Here is a 12,336-nt window from a genome sequence, read left to right on the forward strand (position 1 = left end):
GCGCCCCAAGGGATGACTAGGTCGAACGGTCACAAACTCCTGCAAGACCACTTCAGGCTGGACATAAGGAAGATTTTCTTTACTGTCCGAGCCCCCAAGGTCTGGAACAGTCTGCCAGCGGATGTGGTTCAAGCACCTACATTGAACACCTTCAAGAGTAAATTGGATGCTTATCTTGGTGGGATCCTATGACCCCAGCTGACTTTCTGCCCTTTGGGCAGGGGGCTGGACTTGATGATCTCGCGAGGTCCCTTCCAGCCCTGATGTCTATGAAATATCTATGAGACTTGATTAATTGATTCTGCTGGGGTGTGGCAATGGCCATACTCCAGGAGCATCTCATGTATCTGTGTCCCCGTGCTTAAAAATGGTGACAGGGGAGATTGAACTTAAGCTTATAAAACAAGCTTTAGTTCAAGTGCCCCTGCCACCATTTTTAAGCATAGGGATGCTGATACAGATGTGGCTGTGCTTTTATAAGAATGGCTCTTAAAGTGCCACCTCCTCCCCACCCTCCAGAGCTCATGTAAAAGTGCCTATGAGTAACTTTTTTCTAGTTAAATCTGAAGTTTCTGAGAGTAGACTGTAGGGTAAATTATTTGAAATGAATGATTCAGTGTTGCCAAAACCCAGGAAAACATTAAATCTATATAAGGGATCATCTAACACACAGAAAAAGAAATCAAGCCTTATAAAAGAATGGAGATACTCAAATTAGGCTATTGAACTGTTTGAAAAAATGTTTGTGTACTGATATTGTGAAGAAGCAACTGCTGTTAATGAAGTTTAGATTTCTCATCAGTTTTAAGATCATTCCATTTTAAGCTGCTTTGCCTACCAAAATGCATCCAACCTATGAATGACAGATTTGATTATGAACTTTTGGATTAAAGATGGGAGTTTAGAAGAAGTGATAATAACATTTTGTAGATGCATAGGGGAGTTAGATTAGTATTAATGTTGTATTGTGTTTTACTAGAACAGAGGTTAGAGAGAATTTGAAAAACCAACAGAAGTGTAAAATAAGTGGTGATGGCCTCAATTAACTGTGTGACCTTTGACAAAAGGAGGGATCATGTGCCCCTGAAAGAGGAGGAGAAATCTGGTGAAGATGGTAAAATGGTAAAATAAGCTGTATTTTGTGAAGTGAAGGGTTTTCATTTAGAAACAGAAGTGTCATCTTTGCAAATTGGACATTACTGATTATATTGTTAGTTCTTAAATAATAAGGCATAGCTATAGCTGGTGAAAATGGAAGCATGTATGGGATGTATTTCATTGAAAATGTCAAGAAAGCTCTTCAAACTTGACTGAATTCAGTTGTCAAATATTATGGGTTTTGAGGTATTCTTTTGTTTTGTTTAAAAGAAAAACGTAAAAAAGACTGATTTAGAGTAGAAAAGTACAGGTTGGAGGAAAAGAATCAGAGAGCCCTTTCAGACCAGAAATGTACTGAGTTGAGTATTGAATTATTGAAGCACCTAAAGGTGCCACTTTGGAACAAGTTGACTTTTTCTGCTACATAGGCTTCTTACAGACATTTAAAAAATGCCCCTTACCGAAAGAAGCGGTGCATTCAACCCGGCTCTGCAGTATCTGTATCTGTATAGATTGGGCACTGAAGCAAGGCTTTATGGTGCTTTTCTCTAATAGCCAATTCAATCAGCTATTAGATAAATGCACCAAAAAAGCCCCAGTAAAGCTCCCAGTCTATATAGACATTGGGTGAGCTGGGTCCAGCTACCATGCTGCCTCTTCTGGGCATGTGCTGGGCTTGGCACAGAAGCATGCCAAGTTTAAAGTAAAGCACCAGCTATCCTGGGTCTTTGTTTAATCATGTCATTTAGTGCTGATGATGAGAGATGCAGAGCACCTGTAACTCCCAGTACAGTGAACAGGAGTTAACTTGGGTTCAGCATCTCTCAAGATTATTTTTCACTATTACCAGAAGGAGAGAGGATAGTTTATGGTTCTAAGGATATATACAGACAACTTCTTTGGAGCAGGATCGGCTGTGCCAGGATGTGCCTCAGCACAGCTGATTTGTTTCAGTGACATCTACAGATGTTGCTGGGTTGGTTATCCTGCAAAGTTGGGCCCCTGCCACTCCCAGGGGTTCAGAGTCATGATTCTGCAGGATAGTGGCCCTGGCTGATGTGTGCTGACTCAGTGCATACCTCTGCAAGCAGGGGAGTCCTGGGTTCCCCAACCCATAGTTGTGCACCCCAGGAATTGCACTCCCAAGTCAGGGTGCAGCAGTGTGATGCACACACCCCAGGAATCCCTTCACAGAGGAATTCCCAGGACTTATACCTTCAGGCACAGAGAGGGGATCCTAACATTTGCAGACATGTACCCCAGATTGGTACTTCAAGATTGGGCCCTTGAAGCCCCAGAAGGCTGCCTTTATTCTCCTACCATAAGCAAACTAACATAGACCACAAAAAATGCAGCACAAACTATTATTAGGTATGATTGTGCTCTCAAATTTGGGCATCTATGGTGTGACAAAGGGCTATGGCATTTGTTTGCTTGGATTTTGTGCAGCCAAAAAACATAGGCAATGTGTGTTTGCAGCCTAACTTCGTAGACCTGGCAATTGTTTGCCTTAAGGGCTTTAATATAAACAGGAAAGAAGTGGTGTGAAGCATGACAGGTTAAGGAAATGTTCTTAAAGTTTTGAACTTATATCTTACAACATAATTGTTAATGACACCTTCCGTACTAGGGAGGATGAAAGCCCATGGCATTTATAGAGTCTAGCAAGAGCTGGCAGAGAAAAAGTATTATAACCAGTGAAATATTCAAAGGGATGATTATGAGCCAGAATCTAATACAAGCCCTGTGACTAATTTCGCCCATATCTAGATGAGAAAACACTTCACCAGAAAATAAAACCTGCAAGAGAGTTATGTCATTGGCATTCTCACTGACTAAAATTAATTGATGGTGCTATGCCTTTATTATGCTGAAAGGGCTGTGTAAGGATAACATCCATCTGGAAAGCCAGTGACCGATTTGTTGCCTTGTTTTACTGTTATATGTTTATATCAGAGAAAGTAATGTATTTAGATTCTAAAAAGCATGTTATCAGTGTTTGTATATGTTGTTTGTGAACAAGGCTCTTATTAATAAATATGCCTGTTGTTTGACGTTTTATGACAGACATTCTATAAGTAGAGACCTACCGAAATGGCAATTGCTCAGTTTTTGCAAAAATTGCAAATCCGAGCAGACCCCATGAAAAATGGTTGGTTCTACGATTTTGGGCTCACTGCAAAAAAAATGAGCCATGCAAGGACTCTGTGGACCGGATGTGGTGTCCTGGCTGTCTGTAACAGCTGACTCAGGGCCTGGGTGGAGCTGCTTGTGTAGTATCCCTGCTTGTATCACAGAACCATGGCTTAATTACCCTGATTAAGCCAGAAGAAGCTATTAATCCATGCTTAATAATGTGGGGAGGGGCAGGACTGCCCAGGCCCATCGGGCAATCAGAGGTATTGAGGTGGGGGCCCATTGCACTCAGCCTGTAAAATTAGCAGCGGGATATGAGATCCACCCACAAAATCAGCCAGCCACCTCTTTGAGTTGGGTAGACCCCTATCTGTAAGCAGAGAATGCTGTTTGTGGGATTTGTTTTTATGTCCTTATCAAAGCATGTTCAAGGTCTTGCTAACTCCCTAGGTCTGCACATTTTTATGGAGTGGTTGTATTCTTTAATAGTCATTTGCATTTCAGTGAGTAGTTCAGATGATGGGCAACAAACAAATGCCTGGCTTCCCAAGTAAAAACACAGTTCTGGAGATATGCATGTAATTTGCAACAGTATAGTAACTATTATGTAAACAGTTATTACATTATAAGGTTTTATCCTCCATAGTTTGAAACGTTTTCTTTCTGTCTTTCTTTCTCAGTGATTCTCAAACAGAATGCTTCCACACACTGGGGTACTACTACAAGATCCTTTTAAGGGTGCTGTATAATAGTAGTGCTGCTAGGTGTGCAATCTAGAGATTTCAAATAGGAATCCATAGTGTCAAAAACATTGTAACCTATCATGGTCTTTCTGAGTTCTTTGCAGAAAAAAAATACTCTGTTTTCCCATAATCAGAAAAAAGTGAAATCTAAGGCTGCCTGTACACATGCAGGGACGCTGCTCCAGTGTGCTATAATTAATTGAGTCTGCTGGCGCATGGTAATTACCGTGTTCCAGCAGACTCCAGGGTCATGTGTATCAGCATCTCTGTGCTTAAAAACGGCAATGGGGGTGGTTTAACTAAAGCTTGTCTAGCTAACTAAAGCTCTCGGAGCTGCTCTAACTAAAGTGCTTCTCCCCCCCTCAAACATGTGTATACATGTATAAATGCCCTAAGATCTGGCATTTTCTGTGGGGTGCCTGTAGTGTAAAAAGATTGAGAAACACTGATATGTTTGTTTGATATTTATATAGCACCTTCTGTGCAGTTTGCTTATATGCATACTTGATAAGTGCCTAATTTGCTTAACTGCATAAGAGAATGGGAGTCCCAATTTTTCACCTATTGGTTGCATTATAACAAACCTCAGCTCGTACAGAGAAGGGCAATAAAGATAATTAGTGGTATGGGGGGGCTTTCATATGAGAAGAGACTAAAGAAGCTAGGCCTATTCAGTTTAGAAAAGGGATGTTTGAGGGGGGACATGATAAGGGTTTACAAAATACTAAATGGTGAAGAGAAAGTAAATAGGAATGTATTATTTACTGTTTCTCACAATACAATAACTACAAGTCAGAAAATGAAACTGGTAGGTAGTAAGTATAAAACTAACAAAAGGAAGTTATTTTTCACAGCATGTAATTATAGCGTGGAACTCGTTGCCACTAGATGTTGTGGAAACTGACAGTTTAGCCAGATTCAAAAAGAGATTGGACAGGTTCTTGGAGGAAAGATGTATCAGTAGCTATTGAGCATGGTAGTTAGGGGTACAGCCTCTGAATCAAAACTTCCTAGACTTTAAATAGTGGAGGCTGCAAGTGAGAGAGGAACAGTGGAAAAAAAAAACCCTGATCATACTGCCTTGGGACAGACATTCAAAAAGCCTGAGCATGAATGGATTCAGTCTTTATAGGTTAATCTAACCTTCAGAGAGTTAGCAGTTTGCAAGTGGATAGATGTTCGGCACATGTCTTCAGTGGCTTAAGCCAGAAACCCAGGGGTACTAGAGCAGCCCTCCCTTTCATAGGGAAGCTGAGCTGAGGAGGTGGGCCAGGGCCAGGCCTTGGCAGGCCCACCCCAGTGGCTCCCTGGCTCCAGGCACACAGGGCTGCCCGGCCCCAGAGGGGAACTCTTCCCCATCCTTCCTTTCCTCCACCACCATGGGGCCGCACTCCCCCATCACTGCAGGGTCAGGACGGGGGGCTCTATGGGTTGTTGTCCAGCTCCAGAGAGGGACTCTTTCCCCCACTTCCCACCCCCAGGGCAGGGGGAAGCTGTATTCCATGGTGGGGGGAACTCTGCAAGGGCGGGAGCTGCAGGCTTCAGGCTCAAGAAGCAGAGCCCCAGGGATAAGGCAGGTTTCACTCCCTCCACATGCAGCACTGGCCAGAGCCATGTCTGCATTGGGCAAGAGCACCCTGACCTCCCTGCCTGCTGCTGCTGCCAGGCAGCAGGTGCTGCATGGTATGGAGGGAGTATGTGGGGGTTCCTACACCCCCACCCTCCCTCACTCCCCATGCACCCACACCCTGCCCAGCTGAGCTCCATGCTCCTGCTGCCACTTTGGGGGAGGGGGAAGAGTTCTCCCCAGCATGGAACAGAGCCGCCTTCTTCCCCCCGCCCCCGCTCTGGGGCAAGGCAGCATCACGTTGAGTACCCCACACCCACAGGAGCAGGGGCAGGAAGAGGAGGAGGAAGAAGAGTCCCCCTCACCCCCAAGCATAGAACAGAACCCCCCCTCCCAACTGTGCAGGACAACCTACCCAGTATGGCCCCATTAAGAAGAATTAACACCCCGCCCCCCGCCCAGTTTGCCTTAAAGAAGGCCATGCCAGCTGGTGTTTCTGCTAGGCTGGGTCCCTGCTCTAGCTAGAGAGCAGAGGGGAAGGGCCAGATCTGCTGTGGAGCAGAAAGCCCTGCCTAGCCCAGAGAGCATGCCGGGATGCTGAGGGAGTTTGGTTTATCTTAAACCATCAAGGGGTCTAGGACAGACATTGCATAAACCGGTTTGAGCCACATCATACTACATTCTACCAGGTTTATCTCAAACTGGTTTCAGTGATTTTCAGACTGGTTTATGTGCACTGAATGTCTGTTCTGTTACAGGTTTAAACCAGTTTCTGATCAGTTAAACTGGTTTATGTGCAATGTCTGTTCCTAGCCACCCTTACTCTCCCTTTCAGCATCCATTCAGGATACTGAGCAAGATAGACCTGTCGTCTGACCCAGTAAATGGCAGTTCTCATGTTCTTATGTTCTCAGTTTTCTCTAGATCAGCTAAGTATATAGCATCTTTCACTCTCACTGTCTACTCAGTAACCTAATAGTATTCCAGTTAACTGCGTAGAAACAATCAAGGGAAAGCAGCTGTCAAAGGGATGCTGTTAGAAGTCTTAAAATTGATGGGAGCTAGTCAGCTTCATGGCTGGTGTTAGACGCCTCAAAAGTGAGGGTTGCTAATCACTTTTGGCCTTCTCAGACTGCCGCCCTGATAGTGCTGTGTTGAATAAGTGCATGGTTGTTCTTCAATCTTGAGGTTATACACTTCAACAGCATTCACTGTACTGCTTTGTGTACTGCAATCACTTCTGGTTGATTGTTTGTTACTGGCCCCTGAAATAGATGTTACATCCTACTGCCTACATTAAAATATATTTTATAGTATTTCCATTAGAGAAAGTTACATTTGAGGTTTTGTACTATAAATTTTTTATATATTCCTGTCTAGCTCAAAACATTCTCAAGCATTTCCCCCTCAGCCTGAAATGTTCCTTGGCTGTTTGCATCATGATAATTTCAGAGGTGTTTATTGTGAGTGCTTCAGCAAAAATAATTTATCCCTGTTTTTACTTGGTACTGATTTGAGAAAAAATAGTACATTCGCCTGCTTAAAAATATCTGTTCAGAAAAGCACCTGAATTAAACTGACATTCTTTGAACTTAAAAACATTGATCTTCCATGTACTTAGTCCTTATTGATGAAATACTTACAGTTTTTTGTTTAAAAAGAAAATAAAAGTATTGGGACAAGATTTTATTTGTCATGGCTGTATAGTACTCAGAAAGTCGTTAATATAGTTTAGTATTACATAAGTATGCAGCCTCTTATGAACTTCATTAAAAAATGTTGCATTTGATCCACTTTCAACTTTAAAGTACACAGAGTAATGTGTAGGAGAAACAATGTTTGCCATCTGTTTTTGTGTTTCCTAAAAAATGGAAACTACATCTAAAAATTTAGTTATGAATTGAGAGTGTGATTTTTTTTTTCCCCCCAAACAATTTACGATATGTTGCTGCTCATTCCAATTTTAATAGGACCTGGAAATCCAGATCCATTTGGTTACTACAAATTACAGCCTCAAATGTAAAAACACAAGAAACAGATTATCTTCTTCCTATATAAAGCCTTACGTTTGTCAAAGATGTATGGGTATTGCAGCGATTTACCGTATGAGGGAGGGAGGGGGTAAATATCAGTTCAAACTTGAGTATGAACCTTACATGCGATTGTCTGACTATTACAGACCTGTAGGGTTGGTGAGTCACCATTGCTGTGAGAACCTGAACTTTTGCATTTACTGTTTTTTGTGAGTTTAAAATCATAGGCTGCTTACAGACATTTAAAAAAAAGCAAGCAGCACTTTACTTTAATCTCTGCACACCCCTGCACTGAGCCCAGTGCCTACCCAGGAGAGACATTGTGTTAGTTGGACCCAGCTCACCCATCCTCTGTATAGATCAGGTGCTTTAATGGGGTTTTTTTGGCATTTTTATCTAAAAGCGGATTAAATCGGCTTTTAGGTAAAAGCGCCATAAAGCCCGCTGAAGCACTCAGTGTACGCAGACACGGCAGAACTGTGTCAAACTAACACTGCTGCTTCCAGTAAAGAGCTCCCCCCACCCAATCTGTCAGCAGCCATAATGCTAATTGTGTATTCTTGTAAGATATTCATTTTAAAAACATTTTATTCTTCTTTCCCTCCAGTATTAAATTTTATTTTTGTGTGAAACCAGTATAGAAAGACTGTTTTAGTTGGATGGATTTTTATCCCTTTGAATAATTTAAAATTCTGTCTCAGGCAAACCCAGTCATCAATATTTAAAAAAAATGCTATGAACCTCAATATTTTTTATATCTCCTATGTACTGTAATACAACCTGCTTCAAGTAATTACCATATATTATAGCGGTTGCTATTAGTGACTGCTATAATTAAGGTTGCAAATCAGTTTCCATTATAATCCCTTGTTTTCACACAATCATAACTTGTCAAAACATTAACCTTTGGGACTGAAGTTTTCCATGCTTGGTTTCTGCTTAAAGGTAAATGTTTTGGGGAGGAGGTTGTTTGAATGATCATACAGCAAACCTTTGTTGAGTGTTTTTTGCGTTTGGTGACCTGTTTCACTACATGCTGAAATCTCTGTTTTCATCACTGCCAGGGACCACGTGCCATGCAACCATACAGCCCTGAGCTCCCTTGAGTTTTGTTGCAACTTTTGCAAGTGGTTGGCCTTTAAAAGTGTTTCTTCTTGCACAGTAATCTACAAATGTTGCATAGTCATGATTCATAAGACTCTCTCCTTGTAAAGAAGAGTAAATCAAAATTATTGACTGATGAGGAAATTGGTGCTTAGAGTGGTCATAGAAAGGTAGGGCCACAATGGTGTAGTGACTTCATCTTTCATTTTGTCTTGTCTTTGGACTAAGACGCTTTACAAGTCTGTTCTTCTATTTCCTTACCTATAAAACTTGGATACTTGCCCACCTTTTAGAGTCTATTCAAAACATAAACATCGAGTGAGATCTAAAGACTACATGTACTATATTGTAACTCAGGGTTGTCCAATTGGCCACCCACGAGCTACATCAGGTCTGTGAGGTGTTAAGGTATGGCCCACTGGCACCTGCCTGCGTGCCACTTCTGCCACTGGTTCTGCTGCTGCAACAGCCAGGATCTCTGCGGCACAACCAGAGGTGGAGAGCTTATGTTCCCGGCACAGCAGCAGGAGGACTTTATGCTGTCCACATAGTGACAACAGGAGATGGGGAGGTTCACACTGCCTGCATGGCATCAGGCAATGGGGAAGAAGTGGGCTTATGGTAGTTGTGCAGTAGCAAGAGTTGCGATGCCTGTGCACTGGGGGATGGGATAGCACTGCATGCGTGGTGTCAGGACATGGCCCTAAAGCCAGGGCCTTGGCTTGTCTAGTGTGGCAGCTCACCCTGTCTGCCACCTCCCCAGTAGAAGACTGGAGCAGACATAAGTAGCGAGAATCCCCCACTTGGGCCTAGTCACATACCCACCCCCTGCTGCCAGAGTGGCCAGCCAAGGTTAGCTGACCCCTCCTTGACCCAGAAGGGCAAGTGTCTGTACAACAAGGCTCAACCTAGACTGCTGCACCCTTTGGCTTGTGCTGCTCCTGACCCCTGGATACCCAACTTGGCTCTGGCCTGTCCTCCTGGATGCCTGACCCAGCTAGTCCTTCGACCTTGTGTTCTGCCTGGCCCTCTGGATCCCCAACTCAGTTCCCGGGACAGGTCTGCTGGCTTCTCCTGACTATGAGGTCAGGGGTCCCCAGACCAGGCCACCCACGTTCCAGCATGTCACATGGTAGAAGTGTCAAGGAACTTGCATGGTATGTGGCTTCTAGCTTCTCAGAAGTTGGACAGCCCTATTGTGACTTACTGTAAAGGGGTTATTATCACGTCAGTATTTATCCCACATTTATCTGAGAATCCACATTCTTCCTATGTAAAAAGTTAGTTGTGTATTGCTATGATGCTGCAATGGTGGTTAAACAGGGACTTTTTAATAGTGACTCTTCTGAGGAAGATTGTGTTCCAAATTCCTGTTTCTAATGTATTTTGTATGACATGATAGTTTATTTTGCTATAAAGCAAGTCGCATTTTAAACCATAAGCACAAGTGTATGCCTGGGCCAGCAGGGTGAAGCATAAGCTCTCAACCTTAACACTCATTTCCTGTGCTTGTTTATCATCCTTAACATTATATTAGCACTAGGGGTTTTTTGCATAAAATTCATTTTAAGAAATGGTGATTGGTTCTTCAATACAGCCCTCTAGAACAGGGTTTTAATTAGTTTCTTGAGATATATGTGATAATAAACTGAAATATAGTTACTAAGAAAAATTGCAGTTTTTTGTTTCATTTAGAAACAGCTCTTCACTAGTCTATATAAACTCTGTTATGTATGTAGATATCTATTCTTGGCGAGATATGGTTAATATAATGCACAGGTGGGAACTGCATATTTAAAAAGTCATAACCTAGGAAAGGACAGCTTTTGCAAAATGATCTTTTGAAGAAGACTCTCTCTCTGCATTGTCCATTGACTTAATTGGTACTTTCTTCAGATGTAAGGGTTTCCACATCTGGATCCTTTTTGAGGATTGAAGTCTTTCATCTGAAAATATTACAGCTCTCAGAAGTCCTGTGATTTGTCTGACAAGATGTTTTATTTACGTGTGCCACTGCTTTAGTGACAACTTAATTTTGAATATGTGAGTGCTAACGACCTGATCCAGAATCCACTGAAACCAGTAGTAAGCCATCCATTCTTTAGATCAGGTGCTTTGTTTTGAGGTACCTCAAGTAGAGCAAGGGTTCATACAAAGACATTTACCATTACATTGTAAAGAGTTACTATACATGTTTAAAATGATTTGATATTTTTTCAAAATTTGATGGATTTAAATGAATTCCTGTTCTTTGTTCTTTGTTTTTCCCCCTCCAGTGGCAGATGAAAGCAAAGTTAGTTCATTGGCTGGACAGAAATTAGGTAAGAATTTATTTTATCTTTCTGCCTCCTCTCTTCCTCAGGCCCAGAATAAAATAAAAACAACCTGTGTATGAGTATCAGTTGGACTGCGCTTGCAGACTGTGTTGCCTGAAAGATTTGCAAATTAATGTATGATATTACTCCATCTTCTACAATGATAAATTAGGGCTTACTTATTGCTTGGCAGTGTATGTAGCTGAATCATTTGCCGGAAAAGCAGTAACTGTTTCTTTAAAGATATAACTGTTTAAAGATGAACAGAATAATAGTTGAAATAAGTAAAGAACAAAGTCTGTAACATTTTCTTGTGTCAGTACAGACACTTAAACCATATACCTTTTGAACAATATAAATGTTTTATTCTCTTTCTTTTCCTGAAAGACTCCGAATGCTCCATTTTCACAATCAGAAATATGAAAAACAGAAGACAAACCAAACCTTTGACTTTTTTTTTCCTCCTTTTTATTCATCTGCAGAAATTATATTCTTTTAGTATGGCCATAGTTTTCTTAACTAGTTTTCTATTCCTAACCAATTTAGGTTTTTATTCAATGATATTACCTTGAGGTCTTATACCCATTATAATTAATAGAAGTTCTGTAGAAAAAGCTGTAGTGTTGTGCAGGTTGCAGTTCCTGTATTACTGTAACTTTCCAATAAAGATCCCAAAGGATTGTGATTTTAGGATAGTCATAAAAGATTGATGCAGTAGCTCACATGACATAGCAGACATAGGAGCAGAGTTTCTAGAAAATTCAAATTATTCAGAAGTGTCCCATTAATAATAACCATGAAATCCAAGGTTGCTCCTTATTATATGTCTAAATGCTGTATTTTTCATCCACCTGTCAGATCTGAAATAACATCACCTTTCTGTTTAATAGTTTAGTTTTTTCTTAAGCCTGTTTGTATGCTTAGGAAATGTGTTGATGTATTCACTGGTTTTACCATGAAGACAGTTGTTTCACAAGTACAGACCTTTTATCAGAATTTTTTTTCTGTGCCAGTTATTTTCTCCTAATACTTCTAGCCCTCATCGTAAAAGAAAGTGGGCATTTAATTAGAGTTGCACTGATAAATCAGTCTAATATTGGATCGCCACCGATATAAAGAAAATTGATTGTATTGGAAATCGGCTTAATGTGGCCAATAATTTGGCCAATAAATGCTTGTGCATGCGCACAGCTACGGTGCAGCACACAGGTACCGAGGAGCACAGCCCAGCAGCTTGGAGAGCTGTTTGTAGCTGGTAAGTCTGTTGTGGTGGGAAGGAAGGGGGGAGGGAAGGGGCAGGGAGGAGCAGATCAATGCCCCCCCACAGTGAGGGAGGGAGT

At 41.7% G+C, this 12,336-nt stretch overlaps 1 protein-coding gene across 6 annotated transcripts in view; it reads left to right on the forward strand.

Moving 5' to 3' along the window:
• The window catches only part of PARD3B (par-3 family cell polarity regulator beta), a 761,176-nt gene that overhangs the window by 469,027 nt on the left and 279,813 nt on the right, over positions 1–12,336 (forward strand). For all 6 annotated transcript variants that reach the window (XM_019553770.1, XM_019553769.1, XM_019553768.1 and 3 more), the window contains one exon: positions 10,958–11,002. In XM_019553770.1, the coding sequence (XP_019409315.1) occupies positions 10,958–11,002 (45 nt within the window). The remainder of the gene's footprint in view (positions 1–10,957; positions 11,003–12,336) is intronic.

This window comes from Crocodylus porosus, unplaced genomic scaffold, assembly GCF_001723895.1.
Source record: "Crocodylus porosus isolate Cpor-Errol unplaced genomic scaffold, CroPor_comp1, whole genome shotgun sequence".
Classification (NCBI taxonomy): domain Eukaryota; kingdom Metazoa; phylum Chordata; order Crocodylia; family Crocodylidae; genus Crocodylus; species Crocodylus porosus.